The sequence below is a fragment of the Silurus aristotelis genome (genome assembly GCF_946808225.1).
Source record: "Silurus aristotelis genome assembly, chromosome: 15".
Classification (NCBI taxonomy): Eukaryota; Metazoa; Chordata; class Actinopteri; order Siluriformes; family Siluridae; genus Silurus; species Silurus aristotelis.
In genome coordinates this window covers 16630885-16649881 of record NC_139588.1, presented here as the reverse complement: position 1 = coordinate 16649881, position 18997 = coordinate 16630885, and the positions used below count along the sequence as shown (strand labels likewise).

The window sequence follows — 18997 nt, the reverse complement described above, 5'->3', positions numbered from 1 at the left end:
TTTTTCCTTTTTCTTTATAATAAGGTACTAAACACTATTATTACGATTATGATGATGATGACAATAATAAATATTATTATTTGTTTACTGATTTTTCTTTAAAAAGTTACTAGACACAATAATAATGGTTATTATTATTATTATTAATATTATTATTATTATTATTATTATTATTATTATTATTATTATTATTACCATTATTATTTGTTCACTTGTTATTGTTTTTGTATAAACAAATATTATAACCCTTCTTAATAAGATAGGAGACACTATTATTATTATTATTATTATTATTATTATTATTATTATTATTATTATTATTATGATGTTGTTGTTGTTGTTGTTGTTGTTGTTGTTGTTGTTTTTGTTGTTATGAGCATTTACCAGTGGAGTCTAATAAAGATACGAGCAGCCTGGCACAAATATCGGGAATGATACTGGAATTTAATACACGTAAGCATAATTATTACATATTATGTCAAATTTGTCAACAATTTCCCCCAAAATGTAATGGGGCATTTCCTGTATGTAATTCTGTCCTGAAAAGAAGCTAACATGTACTTTACAGTGGTTTCCGTTCTTTAACAAACCTTTAAAAAACCTGAACAATGGACTGAAAAAACATCTCACAGTTCTGTTTTTGTTGAAATTTAATGTGAAACCTTTCAGTTAAATACGTTTTTCGTGCTAGCCAGTAGGTGGCGCTGTATCATCAGCGCTACAGATGTGCTGCAGGTTAAATAATGGATGAGAATAGACTTTAGATCTTTGGCAAACATCTGAAGGGACATTTAAAGAGAATAAATACACAAAAGAAAATTATTTAATTTGTAAGAGGAAAACTTCTTAATTATATCCTGACTGCCTATAAAAAAGATTGTCTAACATTCTTATTTACTCACAGAATAGTCTGTGAATCGTTGTATTTATTTACAATGTGTGCCAGATGTGTCTATATAAAAAAACCTGATAAAAAACACTTAATAGTTAAATTAGAATAGATGAAATGTCAAACCATGTTTTAGTCAAGTAATGATGAGAAAGTATTGGTAAAGTATTGATAGTAACTACAGTTATTGCTACAGCTACATAATATTTTATCGATTAATTGGAGCACAGCAATTATACAAAGTGAAGCTTTTACTTGTCACATATACTGTATATCACAGCACAGTAAAATTCTCTTTTGTCATATCCCAGCTTGTTCGGGTCAGCCAGGATACAGTGGCCATGGAGTAAAGACTCCATGGGTTAAGGGCCATGCTCAAAGGCCCAACAGCTTAACTGTGCTGGAGATAGAAACCATGAACCTCCAATCTTTAACTTTTGAGCCACAACCAATGAAAGTTTATGAGAGGCTAATACTTCTAATTAAACCAATGTTTATTTAAACAAAAAGCTAAATGCATTGATGAAGATGAAACAGGTGAGGTGAGGCAGGTGAGGCACTGGACAGACAAAGCGAAAATTTACACATATATGAAGCCCAAAGAGAATCAATGATTAAATTCTCGATAACTTGGTTTGAATTAGGCAATGTTAATTTTCCTACTACATTTTTAAGCAAACATAGCTTATAATAATCACATTTTATTCCCTGGTTTTCATTTTGTTTTGTTTTTTGTTTTTGGTGCAGTGCGTGACTTGGATCTAAGCCTGATTTTTATTATTGCTTGGTGGAAAGGAAGAACTAATTGCATTTTTTCAAACAGCTCTTATTGCCAATATAGTTCAGATATTCACTCATTCAACACAAATTAAAATATACATTGCATAGTCTTATTTAGATTTATTTAGAAAATAAATAAATAAATAGACAAAGGCATCTGTTACTTTGTTGTAGAAGTAAGAGTTGTAATTAGAGTGCAACTATTTTTAGTTTCCTTTCTGCCAAATGGGGAATTTTGTTAGTGTTAGAAGACAGTAGACGCAATGAGAGAGTCATCAGTACTTAGGCTCTTGCAGGCCTTTATCATTGTGGACGGGTTAAGAGCTGCCTATCATGCTACTTATTTTTTGCAGTTTTAGTGATAGCAACAAGCCTAAATATCTTTTACACACCTTTTACACATTACATATGTGAAATAAATTACCCAGACTATGAAAGTTGATGACTTGTAAATAAGAGTATACAAACAGTACACTGGTGATAATCACACGAATATTAATCGGCAGTTCAGTTTGAATAGGGTTGTACAGTCCAAGGTGATGCAGAACTCTCTGACTTCTGCAATTAAAGCTGAACATTTTGACAATAAAAGCGATCGGAATCATTAAGAAATGGTATTAATTATCCACACAATGATGAGCCACCCTGACTGCAGAAAAAGGATTTATGCAAAAATGCTGTTTATAGGTGGGCAAACACATCTCATACACCCTTACTTTAAGGACAATCACACTGGGACACTTTTATCTGTACAGCAGAAAATAAGGTTAAGGATATTATATATATATATATATATATATATATATTATATATATATATATATATATATATATATATATATATATATATATATATATATATATATATATATATATATATATATATATATATATATATATAATTGTCCTTAACCTTATTTTCATACTTTATAGTTAGACTATACTTTTAATAAACTTTTATACTTTTTAAAAATTTATTTTTACGTTACTTTATTCTTATTTTAGTTTTATATTGTATTGCTATTTTTTATGTTCACATGTTGAACAGTCCTAAAAATTATGTGAATACATGTACACATACTCTGTATGAATGTGTATGTGACAAATAAAATTTGAATTTGAATTTAAAAAAGCTTTGCTTTCAAAAAGTTACACAATTGATTCACATTTCACATTTTTGTTGGAATAAAACAGGCCTCACCTGCCTTTCCTGACTGCACGTCTCTGGGCATCTCAAAGGATTCTACTAGCAGCATGGAGGCGAGTAGGTTGCCATGGTTACCGACTCTCCGTAACCGATTGGAGAGACGCTAGCAAGATCCACTTTGATGTCATGCAAATGCTAATCTCTCTCTCTCTCTCTCTCTCTCTCTCTCTCTCTCTCTCTCTCTCTCTCTCTCTCGCTCTCTCTCTGTCTCTCTCTCCTGTTGGTGTTACCTGAGCGGAAACCAGCCCATCACATCCATACAGCCTCCATCATCGCATTGTTTTCTCTGTATTTCTTTAACAAATCCTGAGAACTGCAACAATGATGATATTTTTTTTACCTCTATTGCTTTCATAACTAGCTATTATTTTAAACCCCCCCCCCCCCCCCCACCAAAAACAGGTAATGTTAATATTTATCTGTCTTTTCTGTTTTCAATGTGTTATGCCTTTATTGAAGTTTTTTTCTGTTCATGTGAAGGTGTGTGTGTGTGTGTGTGTGTGTGTGTGTGTGTGTGTGTGTGTGTGTGTGTGTGTGTGATGTGATATGATGTAATGTGGAGCTCCGCGCTTGTGTCCCAAGCTTCAACATCCCCATTAGTACTAATATCAGGATTGGCCTCATCATCTGAGATCTCGTTCCCATGTCTCCAGCATCGTCCGGGGCAAACAACACCAGTCCAGTTCCTCATGACCCAACTGAGAGAAGGAGAGAAGAGGTGAGAGTCTCAAAAAGCTTGCATATTTATGCTCTTCCATCATTGATGCTATGTTTCATTTTTACTAAATGCATAAATCATTGAGCTCCTTTGGTCATCCTTCAGCTACATTAAAGTTACATATATATCTATATCATCATTACAGTTGCAGCTACGTTATATCATCTTTATATACAGCAGTCTATAATATGTAACAACAACAAATACAACAACAAATTACTTGGTGCTGTATGTCATCATTGATTTGATTTGCTTTTAACTGAAACAGATCCAGATAGCTGAATTCAAGAGGTTGTGTGTGTATGTACATGTATGTGTTTGTTTGTGGATGTGTGCAGACAGGATTCAGCTCAGAAATCCCATTCTCTATCACAGCTCCTGTGTGTCACCTCTCCATTTGTCCTTTGATCAAATCAGCCATGGTTTGCTTTCTCCATTATGTGATTTTTTCATGGCTAAGTGTCATATGAGGCTCCATGGTAAAATACTACAGGCTTTACGGGTTGTTTGTTTCAGATTTATAATGAAATGCATTGCAAATTCACTCGACCACAAACAGGTTTATATTGGAAAATATATTTGTGCAAAAAGCTATCAGACGTGAGGGGAATAAAAAGTGTGTGGAGCTGAGCAATGACGCGGGAACAATCTGAGCCTGTGAGATGTTCATGCCTTTAAAAGTTAAGACTTTGTTTTATAAAAAAAAATTAGGAGAAATGCTCATTCACTATCAGTTCTTAATCCACCAGAGCTGAAATATGTGATTATGTGAAATCTGTTAAAACAAAGTTAGTGTTAATCATTAGGCTGAAAACAAACATTTTACATTTTTATCAAAACCCGTCCTCATGATAATTGCCAGGATGGCTGACTAAAAAAATGTTAGGAGCAAGAGAAGAAAACACACGTCAATGATCTCTGCCAATTCTTTTAATTTCCATAATTCTTTGTTGACCCTAGAAATTTCCTCTTGCTACTTTACATTGCCTTAAACTGTGTTAAAGCTTAAATCATATTCCCATCCTCAGGTAAGAAAATAAACAATATGTTTCTATAATAATGTAAACCAAAAATAATAAAGAAACAAGGAGCAAAGAGGCTTTTACATGTCACATATACATTGGCAGACAGTGAAATTCTTTCTTTGCATATCCCAGTTTATCAGCAGATGATTTGTTAGCAAGCTCGGGTCAGAGCACCGGTCAGCAATGACACAGTGCCCCCTGGAGCAGAGATGGTTAAGGGTCTTGCTCAAGGGTCCAACAGTGGCAGCCTGTCATACTGTGTCTTGAACCCATCATCTTTTGAATAGTAACCCTTTACCATTGAGCCGCCATGTCCCCATAAACTAAATACATTTTAGGTTAAACAAACTGCAACTATATTTTACACAGCCCAGAAATGTTTGAGACGGGGTGTGCACTTTCAGCTTGCAGAGTACGACGCCCCAGATAATTTCCCCAAAATAATCTGCTGGAAAGTGGGCCGTCTCTCTCAGCTCTCCCCTCAGCACACTTATCACAAACAGCAACAGCGTGGTGAAACAGACTTCACTATGGAATCTGAGCACAAGCTGCCAATATCACAGACGCTTTGTTGGGGAGATTAGCAGCTTTAGAATGCAATCCGAATTTGTTCAAAAGCTAAAGAAAGCTGGGGGAGCTATTGGTGATTTCAGTTTGAAATTCATACGATCAATTTCATCTTTGCTATAGAGAAAATGTTTTTTTTCTAGGTGTGGTTTTATTCCTCTGGACATATTTTGCTTTCCTACTTTATGATCTGATTGTCTGATGTGTAGTGATCCTGCTTTGAAAAGTGTCTGCTTTTCCTGGAAGGCTTTTCTGTCAAAAAATCCATTATGAACAATACTGATTTATTTTTGGCAGATTACAATTATTGGCAAAAACAAATTTTTAGCCATGTATTTAAAAAAAAAATCTGTATTTCACAGTGCTGTTTAATCTTTAATTCTGATTTGTTAGGACTTTAATTGATACATTTTCTATAACACTGTTCTGACAGTAGTTTTATCAACATGCCAAGTGACAGGTTTATATGAATGCTTATTCTAATTCTAATACAGACTATTATTGTTTCTATAGAAACAAGCTCACATGCAGGGCCATGGAAGGCAGATGTTTCACATACCTAAAGCCTAATGAATAAAAAGGAGATTTAGCATTGATTGGATGGAGGCTTCAGTATTAGCACTCTGTAATAGTCAAAGGTGAATCTGTTCCTTTTAGTTTTCCACTACCAATTCAGTTGATCATGGCATGATTTCGAGATGAAAACAGGAACTTGTTTCATAAATGTTCCACTATTAAAATAGATTTTAAACTAAAATTAAATGCACACATTTCCTTTTTTTTCATTGAATTTGTTTCCCCAAAATCTTGCAAAAACATGTTGCTGTTCTAGGATAATTCTAATATTGGGGTGATAAACGTAACTCCACTTTATTGTGCCATAAGATCAATTCCTATTAGGTTTCATTCTTTTGTTTATGTAATTTTGACCAATGTAAAATATGTTCTCATTCGGCAGTATATTTAGAAAAACGCTGCCCAGATTGGCACAATGAGTTTATACCAAAATAAAGTCTGAACTGTTCAGAAGGCAGAATAAGGACCAGGTTATCTTTTTTTTTTGTCCTTTTCGGAGATGGCAGTCCATAATCCTGTGGCGTGCAATAAACATGCAGGTGTGAGCAAATACCAAAAATCTAGTTGAGTAAAAAGCAAAGACTTTTAAACATGATGTGCAGATGACTAAACTCACTCAACTCTCACTCTCAATTTAATTATGGGAATGACTGAAAGGCTACAAGCTCACAATATGAGAGTTTTCTCTGATTTACATAGTGACCACGTCTGAAACAAATTACTTGGAAGCAATACGGTAAACAACTATTAAAATCATAACTGTGGTCATTTTTCGGCTTGTCGGTTGTTTCTCTCTCATTTCAAAAAGAAGAAGAAGTTAACATCTGCAGATGAATTCATGAATAGTTCCTAAGCATTAGAGACATTAGAGAAACAAACATTTCCGCTCCATAGTCATTGTGATTTAAGAGATTAATGTTGTGGCCTAGAAACTTGTCAGTATGGGTCCTGCATAAGCGTAAATGCAACATAAGCATATGATCTTAATATCTCCTAAAAAACTAGATTAACCCAATCAGCACAGCTAGTGAGAGAACTGAAGCAGACAGATAAGAGTGCTGATAACAAAATCAACCATGAACATTTTTCAAGTTGAGGCTTATATAACCAGCTTCCCCCATTTTACACACATCACACTTTAAACGCAGTCTGCTCCTCTCATCAAAAGCTGCGATCATGAGACTGTAAATTGAGATGAAAGTGAGGAATTATCTCACTTTGTTAAGCGCCGTTTGCACACTGCATAATTGTGAACGAGAGAAGAGTAGGAGCCATTTGTCATGGATTGACTCTTTTTCAGCTGGGTGTGGATCAAGGGTGTGTGTGGGTGTGTGAGTGTGTGGTGTTATAAAGGGGCTCATGTGATGATGTAGGGAGTAGAGTTATGGAAGAGCAGCATCAATTATTTAAAGCTTGCTGCTGTGTGAAGAACGACAAACAGCCCTGGCTTGTTCACACTCACGCATTAAAATGAAACCGCTCTGTTCTAACAGAACCAATGTACAAACTTCAATTATGTCAGGTTGTGTAAATACCAGAACAAGCCAAACTTGTAGTTCCAGGTCTTAAGTATAGTCAAATAACTGTAATTATACTTTAATCATTTTGCCTCTAATTGGAGGGGGTTCATTATGGGAAATTCCGTGGCATTTACACACACTGGTTCTTAATAAATTTCCCATCATTCAGGAGAGCTGACGAAGCCCCCTGGATGAGTCACCTACATTTATTGCAACAAGACATTCAACATGACCTGGATGACTGATAAACTTTCTACAAGCAATCAATTTCAGTATGCTTGCACAATCATTATTTTTTTTACCCTTGATGTATATTCATTTTCCAAATAGTCAAGAAGCCAATATGTCAATTTAATTCTATTTTATTTGTTAAAATTCAGTTTATTTGTGTTTTTTTTTTTTTTTTTACAATAGACATTGTCCCAAAGCAGCTTTATAGAATTGAATAGATTATAAATATAACTTTTTTTTTATTTTTATGTATGAATGAGTCCATATACATTTATCTCTTATAAGTTGCCAAGTCAGTGGCAAGAAAAACCTCTCTGTCATGGTATGAGGAAGAAACCTTGAGAGGAACCAGATTTAAAAGGGACCCCATTGTTAAATAGGGCACACCAAATAGCCATTCATTACAGATTTAACTACTATTTTAGTTCATTATAGTTAAGATGTGTACTGAACATCTTGCAAATCATCTGTCCTAAGTCTGTGTGAGCATAATATGTGTCTTTGGGAGATCCAAGGTGGCACACAGCATGATTTCTTCAAGACCTCTTGTTTTTAGGGTCCATTAAACTTTTTTTAGACCCACAAACTATGCATAATGACTTGTTCAGAAGACACTCTGGCTCACTGTGGTGTTGTACAAAAAACTGTTATTTATACAACAATGATAGTGATGGTGCAAAAATTATAACTGTCAATTTTTTTTGTAATTTATGCACCAGTCTGATGACAGAAAGAAAGGAGTGATCCACACTGATTGGGGTCAATGGCCTGATATCTCCAGTCTGATCTGTTTTTAATGCTAGTTTTGCATGTGACATTCAAGTTCTCAACATTTAGCCAATATCCAGAGCAAATTACAGAAGTGCTTCGTGTTGACACTCTTGGTCAAGCTTTAAATGGCAAACTATTAAGTATTAAATATTAGCTGTCTGCAAATTTACCCAGAGGGTTTAAACATTTATGGAAATCAAAGGGAAAAAATACCACATATTATGTTACATTACTTAGTTATTTTTAATCACTTCTTGCCATTTTTGGTTTGAAGTGTACATTAAAAGATTTTCTCATACAAGTGCAAATAGTTCAGGTAATTATGCATTATGTTTTGTGCCTCTGACTTGACTCTAAATGATGTGTTTCTTCTTCTCTCTCTGTTTTCCTGTATATAGCAGAGGCCCAAGCAGCAGTCACTGATTGAAGCACTATGGCATGAGTCACACTGGAAATGCCTCGTCCTCACACTGCTGATTTATGGCTGTGCATTTGCTATGACATGGTGCGGCCTGGCCAGGGTGACACCACTCAACATTGATGGTAACCTCCAGGACAGTTCAATGGTGTCCCATGACAGAGCCTGCTCTGATGGTTACGTGTATATCCCCATGGCTTTTTTGCTCACGCTCTACACACTCTACTTGGTGGAGTGTTGGCACTGTTCGATGCAGTTCAAGCTGCAGTATAAAGTAGATTTAGATAGTGTAATGGCGCGGGTGCAACAGATGCAGCAGGCCACACCATGCATCTGGTGGAGGGCAATCAGTTACCACTATGTGCGACGCACACGTCACGTGGCCAGCTACCGCAATACTGATGGCTATAGTGCTACGCAGGTGTACCACGAACGCGTCAACACACACACAGCCGAGGCAGAGTTCGATTATGGAAACTGTGGTGTAAAGGATGTCTCTAGGCAGCTTGCAGGCATGGAAGACTTCCCAGTTACAAAGCTCCGATTTACCAAGTGCTTCAGCTTTGCCAATGCAGAGTCAGAGAACTCCTATCTGACACAGAGAGCACGGTTCTTCACAGAAAATGAAGGGCTGGATGACTACATGGAGGCTCGTGAGGGCATGCACCTTAAAAATGTTGACTTCACGGAGCATGTAATTGTAATCTCAGGCAGACTGCCATGGTTTTTGAGGCGCTACGTGTTTTGGATAGCAACGGTCCTGACAATCTCTTGGCCCTTGCGTATTCTGACCGAGTATCGCACAGCTTATCTTCACTACCATGTTGAGAAGCTGTTCGGCTTTAATTATTTACACTACTGCCACCACATCCCCAGGGTAAACACAATCGATAGCACCGAACTAGAGTGGCATATCCGCTCCAACCAGCAGCTGGTGCCCAGTTACTCTGAGGCAGTGTTGATGGATGCAAATCTGTCTGGCCGAGACTCCTTCTCTCCCCAGAATTGTGAGCGCTGCCATAGGGCCTTGAGTGGCTCATCCATTTTCTCACGCAGCGCCCTCAGTCTTTTTTCTCTAGGTCATGCATATGGCAGCCTGAACGATAGCTCTGCCCCAGAGCACCACCAGCCGTCTCCTCCAACTTATCAGGATGCATTGCGCTTCCCTGTGCTGATTGTGCACCGCAGCGATGGCTGCCTCAGCCATGAGCATCGCTTACTGCATCACAACGGCTCCTGTGTGGAGACTTCCTTATGACCCGTGCTAATTTCAATGCGTTTTAGGTACTTGAAAGAATATGTCTTCACAGATGCAAGACCTTTCATCTTGATTAAGTTTAAGTAAAAAGATTAAGTGAAATGTGAAGAATATAAGTAAGTTTAAATGTGGCATTATTGAAAATATTAAACAAATATAATGCAGGTAATATGTAATATTGTGTATTTGAGCTAGAATTAGTTATTTAACCCACTAAGATGGTTTTTTTTTATTACATGAAGATAGTCGTCATGACAGCTTATATTTTATAAACAAACATTTACTTAAACCTGATGTTATGTATCTTATTAACACTTAGAGCTAGAATTGTAAGAAGCAATGGGTCTGACTGGTTTCATAATTTCAGGCAAACTTTCAGGGCCAATTTAAAAACATTTTATTATCATTGATTGCAATTCTATAGCCTCTACCACATATGCTTTCACTTTTACCCAAAAAGAGACCATTATGGGTATTGGACTACAGGGCTGCACTTACAGAGTGCATCAATGCAAAAAAAATGCTGAATGTATATATATATATATATATATAAACTGATGCTCTTCCAAATCGTTTATAGCGATTTAGGCCTCACTGTACATAAATTTAAAAAGCATGAGTAAGGTAATGGGTGTAGGGATCAGAATTTTTGACAGATGTTGCCTGGTAACAACTACTACCTTTCATTATTATTATTATTATTATTATTATTATTATTATTATTATTATTATTATTATTAGTAGTAGTAGTAGTAGTAGTAGTATGAATAACATTATTATTTTTATTATTAATATTTTTGTTATTATTATTATTATTATTTAGATTTTGCATAGTCTATCTCTTAAATGACATTATATCATTTTTATACTTTTTGTAAAAAAAAATATTCACCTGCTATATAGTTTTCTTTTGACCAATGCTTCCATTTTTTAAATCAGCAATTCATTTTTTTAAAATCAGCACTAAAGCTATATTAAGAGGTGCTTATGCACTTGCCATATCTTTGTGTTGTGTTGTCTTAACTTGTGCAGGTAGCCTGACAGCCTATAAACATGCTTTAGTGATTTTACACTTGTGATTCCCTTGTTTATTGTTCTGTGGTGTAAGCCTGCACTGTGGGATTTTTAAAGTGTGCTGTAAGACAATTGTATTGTGTATTGTGAATGTGCTCATTGCTATATCAATCAGAAAGGCTTCCCAGGGCCCTCTCGACAGAGGAGTCCACAGTGGTGCTGCAGTAAATGAGTGAACAATAATAAATGAAATATTTCATCAAAGGAGTTTTACTAACCAAAGCTATCTCTCTGTTGTGTAATTAACCACAGGGTTCTGTCTGCTGTGAGGAAAATGTGTAGTCTGAATAATCATATGAAAGCATATTAAACTTCTTTTAATGCTTAGCCTTTTTGTCATTTCTGAAACGCAATAAAAAGATGATGGTGATAATAAATAACTAAAATTGATAAATGTGTGTTTGTGTGGGATGGATGAATGATGTAGTCATGTAGATGTTGATTTAGTCATAAAGCAATAAATATTTTCTGAAGTGGTTCATCTGGGATAGGTGAGTAATTAAAATCATAATAATCACTGCTAATTCATGACTAGAATTACATTATCAGGGCAATTTCATTGTTTGTGGGGGTTATTTAGAGGCTGTAATAGTGTGATTGCAAGCAGACGAGTTACATAGAACAAATAGAGAAACAACTATGTTCATGATGAATTAATGGAAAAAGGTGGGACTTGACATGGACATGACATGGGTGTTAGAATGAATGTAGTTGCTTTAGCTTTACTGAAAGCACAAAATAAACAGGAATTTTAACTCTAATTTTCCTTCTTCACACTGCTCATCTTTTCCTTCAGTCAGAAGAAGAAAGGTTATGGGGAAATTACCTTTACGTGAACAGGTAATGGCAAAATGGCAAAAAATATGTTAAAGTGAAAGTAGAACAGTTGCCAGTGAAACTCTTTCCATGTAGCTTTTATTTTACTTTTTTATTTTGAATCAATTAACTGTACACTTTTTTCTGACAACACAGTGTCATACAATAAAATAGAGCTGCTCATTATCTAGAATGTGACTTGCTACCTGAAAGCAATACTGGTTTCTAGATATGTACTTGCTCTCCTTGGCATCATTAAAGAAAAAAGGCTAACCTTGTTCAATGTATATGAACAAAACATACCTCCGATTTGGCAGGTAAAGAAAAATCCACTTATTAAAGAAAATATATTATATATTTTTTTTATATATATACTCCAGCATGCTGAAACATTTTTACTTTACATTCTTGGAAAGCCAGGGGCACTTAGCGTTCACAATGCACTGCTATTCCACACAGGCTTATCCACCTTTAAACACATGGTTTGCTAAAGGGCAGAAAACTAATTTCAACAAGTGGGGTGGGGGGGTTTGGGTGGTTGTGGTTCAATGAACATGACATTTCCTAAAGGGAAAATCAAACTTATTTTAGAGCCACAAAAAACTATTCATTCGCAATTTTTTTATTTAATTCTTTTTTTTTTAAATGACAATCAACTGAATAAAGAATTATATATCCTGACCAGGTTTGTGTATGTGTACTGAATAACAGTGATTTTCTACAAAAATCTTAATGAAGCAAAAAAATTTTACAATTCCAAAAGCAAATTAGAATCAGAATCAGAAATAGGTTTCGAGAGGCTCGATGAGGATCGGATCGGAAACAGCATCTCCAGCACCACACTGAACACTGGGGCCCCTCACGGCTGTGTGCTCAGCCCACTGCTGTTCACTCTGCTGACTCACGACTGTGTAGCAATGCACAGCTCGAACCACATCATCAAGTTTGCCAATGACACGACTGTGGTGGGGTCTAATCAGCAAGAACGAAGTGTCAGCATACAGAGAGGAGGTGCAACAGTTAAGAGCCTGGTGTGGAGCGAACAACCTGTCTCTGAACATTGACAAAACCAAAGAGATGGTTGTGGACTTCAGGAGAGCACAGAGCGGCCATTCTTCACTGATTATCGATGGATCATCAGTGGAAATCGTCAAGAGCACCAAATTCCTTGGTGTTCATCTGGCGGACAACCTCACCTGGTCACTCAACACCAGTTTCATCGCCAAGAAAGCACAGCAGCATCTCTACTTCCTGAGACGGCTAAGGAAAGCTTATCTCCCTCACCCCATCCTGACCACACCACACGCTGCATCCGCAAAGCCAACAGCATTGTGGACGACCACGCACACCTATCACACACACTCTTCACCCTCCTGCCATCAGAAAAGCGGTTCCGAAGTATTGGGGCCATTACATCCAGACAACAGTTTGTTCCCACAAGCCATCAGGCTCCTCAATACACAGAACTGAACTGGAACTCACACACACACCCACTTAAATGCGTGTTACCAAACAGTACAACCTGAACTTAACACACACTCGTTACTCATTACTCATCTCAATCCATTCCAACATGATTTATTTATACTTGACCGCATTACACTGTTTACCTGCTGTTTTTGCACCTCTTGACTGCTGCTACTGCTGGTTTTTTTGCACTGCATTGTGTATGTTTATATTTACTTCCAGTTATAGTTTTTACAGTTCTCTTTGTACAGTATAATCAGAGTATACAGCAGGTCTGCTGTTGGCGCTATCTTGGGTTATGTGTTTTGTCTTGTGTTGTCTTGTGTTGTCTGTCTGCACTGTCTGTCTGTACTGTATTTCGTCTGAACTGTTTGCACTAGGTTGCACTCGATGCACTTTATGTAGCTTTGTGTTGTAGCTCTATGATGTTGTTTAGTGTAGCACCAGGGTTCTGGAGGAACGTTGTCTCGTTTTTACTGTGTACTGTGTACCACTGTGTATAGTAGAAATAACAATGAAAGCCACTTAACTTGACTTGACTAATGTACATAAAGTATTAGAGTGCATGGTAATGCAAATAACTATATAACAACTAAATAACAAATACATACTTCAAAACAAGTAAATGAACAACTTCATATAAATCAACTAGAATGTTTCCTTTCCACTACATCCCAAGTATATATTTACTGAAACATTTCACTGTTTGTATCACTGGACTTGATTGGGTTATTCCTAATAAAATTTTACATTAGTTTTGAAATGATTATTATAGTAGAGTTTGAGACATGACAAAACAATTAATTTTGACTTAAAATAAGCTTGTTAGAAGAAGTTGAAAAGGAAGAATGGATGCTAGCTAACCAGCTAGTTAATGTGTTATAAGGTAGGTATCACTATCTCTGGGTCCATTTCCTCTAATAAACAGTACATTTGCCCATACTGGGTCCAAAATACCACTTACTCTATATATATATATATATATATATATATATATATATATATATATATATATATATATATATATATATTATTTATAGAACTGTTGAATTGTGTGCAATACAAGAAGGTCAATGCAGTCAAAAATTTGACATGATTCCTCCATGCTTTATTCATCATTGATAAACCTGATTATATGCTTTTACTTGAAATGTACATCAACTATAACAGAAGTCATTCTAGTGCTGTATTATTGTGTAGTGTCATTATCTGATTGGGAGAAGAAAAAAAAAAACATTTGGAACAAATGTAGCCTCCATCTTCATGGCTTGTATTGTAGCAATTTTCACTTCCTGGTACTTTTGGGGCCCTGTTCCTCTTTTTGTCTATAGTCAGTAAATTATATACATTTTGCACTCTTTTAACTTGAAGACTTCACATTAACCTTCCACATTCTTTCTAGTTCCCTTTTCATTCCCTGTGATAGAACAAGAAAAGTTATACATGAAAAAAGTAATATCACATGCACTTTATTGCACTCTCACTCGAACTGTAATCGTATTTTATAAGCATCACACACATTATGTACAATGAATTCTTTGAGGTATGTTCTTTGAGTCTTTGAGTCACTGTAACAAAATGTGCTCCTTTATCTTAAGCTTACCCTCAGTTGCCAAGGTCTCAAGTTTGAGTATCTTTCTGACTCAGAGGAAAAAGTGCTTTAAAAAAAATCAATCAATCAAATCTTTTTAGTGTGGCCTAAATTATGTGGACACCTGTACATCACCGGCCATATGTCTTTTCAAAACTGTTTTCACAAAAAGGACGCATTTGTATATGTCTTTGTTTACTGTAGATTTAAGATTTTTTTCTCTTTACTTCACCTAAACATGTTACAGCATGACATTGCTCCTGTGCCCAAAGTGAGAACCATGAACATTAAAAGAACTTGTGTGTCCTGGCCTCAACCTCACTGAAGAATTTTGGGATGTATTGGAACACTGACTGCAACAAGACAACGTAGTTGCTATTGTGACAATGTAGTTTCCATTTCTGCTCGTCCCTGTGATGTGACACTTCTATAATAAACCATTAAATCCGCTTGAGAACCATAAACCAGATCCACTTGAGAATCACAGCTCACCTTTTCCAAACTGAGATTACAAAGATGACATTAACAAGTCTGGTTATTTTTGTTGTAATTAATGCTTGTTCCTTAACTAAAGAAATAGTTACATTACTTAGGCTATATCCATACTAATACAAACGCTTTTGTTTTGTGGTGGGCGGTCAGGGCCAGCAAGGCCTTCTCTGCTGGCCTAAGCACTATTAAAAGCACTGACCTACATTTACAACCTAAATTCTAATATTTGTTCCATGAAACTGTTGAAATCTTTTTCCAACAGTTTATTCTTTTCATTTCATAGTGTCTCTTGGCTGCACTGCTTCCAGTCTATGTGCTGCCATGTCAATCTAATCTGCCCAGTACCTTCAAAGTCAGTACTGCTGGCCTTTTTACCATAGAGAATATTAGCAACTGGTCTGTTTCTTTAACCAATCAGATTTCATATTCGCCTCACAGGGCAGCTAGATGGCTCAGAATAGCGTCAGCATTTTTCCATTCTCTGATTGGTTGGTCAGAGGGAAACTGTTACAGCCAAGTTCTACTGGTAAAACATGTGTGGAGCTCTGCACACATTAGTACATCTGAGTTAGACTTTTTTATGCCTACGGAGGAAGAGAAATTGATTTGGTCTTGGACGTTCATAAAAATAAATTTTCAAGAAAAGCTAGACATTGTGAGGAGGTTGGCCAACCCCAAAGCTAGCAGCGTGTCTCAGCCCGGGAAAGGGTTTGTTCGCCACTTCCAGAGCAGTGAATACTAGCGGTACCACTGGCTTACAGCCTCTGAGGAGCGGTGCACATTATAAGTGCATCTGTGTTGTGTAGGTTGTATTTTAATAACATTTTTCATGTCTTTGTCATGTTATTAGACAAATATTGGTTCTGAACTGCTCCAGATAATGTAGGTGCACAGTTGTAGTGTAGAGGTTTGGAGTCTTAACTGGGTTTCTTGCTTCAGTAAAATGATATTCACCATCCATATGTGAAATGCGTCTCTCTCTGTAATGCCACTCGTTGTTATATTGCATTTTTGTATAGTATTGATGGTTTCTATAATTGCGACATGATAGTGGTGGTATTAAGAGGTGGGTAAGTCCTCACTGAAGGCCCAGGTACCAAATGCACAGTCCGCCACGGGAATAATATTGTTTTTTATAAGTTTGTCCCTAAAGAGCAGGCAGGTGGTGACTGTGGCGAGAAGAAACTCCCTGATATAAAATAAGGAAGAAAAACTTTGAGAGTAACCAGACTCAAGAGGAAACCCATCCTTATCTGGATGGCACCAAATGTCTATTTATCACAGCTAAATTATGTTGAGGTATGCAGTGATGGTGATCCAATGCAAATTGAGTCAGTGTAGCAGACTGTTGACATTAAGTACAATCCAAATCTATCTTCAAAGGTCCTGTGTTACTTTGTAATTTCATGGATCCCCAGGCTGTAGATGGAAACATCTTTCCAAAAATGCTTTATATGCACACTGAAAGTTTTTCTTTTGAAACTCTCAAAGTTTTTCTTCTTCTAACACGCTACAATCCGTCATGCTCCCTGAGATCTCAAAACTCTGGGCTTCTAGTAGCTCCTAGAATAGCAAAGTCCACTAAAGGTGGTAGGGCATTTTCACATTTAGCTCCTAAACATTGGAATAGTCTTCCTGACAGTCTTCGGGGCTCAGACACACTCACCCAGTTTAAGTGCAGATTAAAAACATATCTTTTTAGCAAAGCCTACACATAACATACGTCTCACATCATAACTTTGTGCTCCAGAACATCTGATCACATACACATTATCAACTTGTGCTGTTAATATCATGAACAGCAGCTACACTAATTCCTCTCCACTGCTTCTCTTTCTCTCCCCATCCCGAGGTGTCCTGAGGTTTGGCCAGCTCCAGTCACGTCCCACCTCATGAAGATTATGGACTTTAAAGAAGTAGATGCCAAACGCGCAAACATCCTGAACCATCTAGAGACGTACCAGTGCCAATTGGATCCCACTGCATGTGTGGAGTTTGACATTGGACCTCCTGGAGTGTTTAAAGGCTCTGGCATGGAGAAGCTGATGCTGGATCTGTGATGATCACAAATGTTGAGCTCAGTAGCTCCTACTTTTATACCAAAGACTGTTGAAAGAACATTTACTTATAATCTTATACTTCAGTGCTCATGTTAGTTCTCACTCTCCAGTGTTCTGTATTGTTGGAAGATTTATGATCAAACGCTTGATGTCACCCAAATGAGGATGGGTTCCCCTTTTGAGTCTGGTTTCTCTCAAGCTTTCTTCCTAATAACATCTAAGGGAGTTTTTCCCTGCCACAGTCGCCATGGCTGCTCATCAGGGATAAATACACACCATTCACCTTGACTGTTGATTTCTGTAAAGCTGCTTTGAGACAATGTCTGTTGTGAAATGCGCTATAGAAATAAACTTGACTTGACTTGACTTGACTGAAACACACAAAATAGATACTGATACTAAATGTGAGCAAAAAGCACATCTTTAAAATGGCTTCTTAATATATTGAAGTATTAAAGTATTAAGCACTCAGGCATCTGTCAATAACAGTAGTGAACACAAAATGCAAGACTGCTAGTGTTTATATTGCACATTTCTTGTTTCAGTTGTGACTAAATCAGTGCTAAAGCAAACTAATGAACTTCTTTGTTCTTCTTTTGTGTTTTTGTTGTGCTGAAGCTGGATCATGAGGCAATCACAGAATAGGAGATCAGCATTTTCAATTATCTTTTTTCCTTACATCCTTATGTGAGAACTACGTATTTGGCTCTTGATCAAAACACTGACAAATTGTGATGCAGACAAATGAACAAGGGCTGAGTTATTGTTATCTTCTTAATTAGCATTAAATCGTTTTTTTTTTTTTTTACTTTCCAACTGTTTACAACAACAATTGTAATATGTGAACAATCAGCAATACTTATAGGATAAAAATTAACATAGAAACTTGCAAGTAATTAAGCTAATGAATCATAAAGAGAGAGGGTGAATTTATTGTATTACTGTCCCTGATTTGAAGGCAAATGCATTCTACAGTAGATGGTGTTCACAAACCTGATACATTTTAAAAATATTGTTCAGATTATGTGACATCTTTTATCTTTTATCTATGAAGAATTTAAGATGGAAAAGACATGAGGTTTGAAGGTGAGCCGACCAAGCATTAACTTTTCTTCACATACAGCTCTTAATTACTAACCTTATTCCTAAGAAAGGTCCTTCTTTCATTTAAGGTGATGTCTGCTCTGTTTCATTCTCTTTGTGTGAAAAGGAAAAGTAATCATTAATTGAATGCTAATACCTTGGCTCTATTAAATTCTTACATTAGATCTGTCACATGTGCTGATCGAAAGTGTTTGCCGCAAAAATCTATTTAGTTTTTCTCAGTTGCTTTGTAACGTTTCTCAAATCATCCTTAATATATGCAAACCAGTAAGAGCATTCTCGAACCCAGCCATTAGGGTTGCACAAGCCAGTGCAACTAACGACCGCCACAGGTATTGTTAGCCAACAGGGTACCGGTGGAAATTGGGCTACTGTTGGCCGAAGGAGGAGAAGGAGAGGAGGAAGACATCTACAGAGACAGCAAGAAAAGGGGA

The 18997-nt window shown here is 36.5% G+C and overlaps 2 protein-coding genes across 2 annotated transcripts in view; one reads left to right on the top strand and one right to left on the bottom strand.

Moving 5' to 3' along the window:
* Positions 1-2682: 2682 nt before the first annotated feature.
* drc5 (dynein regulatory complex subunit 5) overlaps positions 2683-18997 on the bottom strand; it is a 41257-nt gene continuing 24942 nt past the window's right edge. The window contains exons 12-13 of the mRNA XM_083563441.1: positions 3415-3573; positions 2683-3368 (exon numbers count right to left, since the gene is read on the bottom strand). Of these exons, the coding sequence (XP_083419567.1) occupies positions 3499-3573 (75 nt within the window). The 3' untranslated portion in view covers positions 2683-3368; positions 3415-3498. The remainder of the gene's footprint in view (positions 3369-3414; positions 3574-18997) is intronic.
* Positions 3513-10116, top strand: tmem151ba (transmembrane protein 151Ba). The gene is made up of 3 exons (XM_083562338.1): positions 3513-3593; positions 7451-7553; positions 8682-10116. The coding sequence occupies exon 3, from the start codon at positions 8781-8783 to the stop codon at positions 9957-9959; it is 1179 nt and encodes a 392-aa protein (XP_083418464.1). The 5' UTR covers positions 3513-3593; positions 7451-7553; positions 8682-8780; the 3' UTR covers positions 9960-10116.

What these genes read in the sequence shown, in the direction of transcription:
- tmem151ba (XM_083562338.1), top strand. Translation starts at nt 8,781, where the DNA reads ATGACATGGTGCGGCCTGGCCAGGGTGACACCACTCAACATTGATGGT.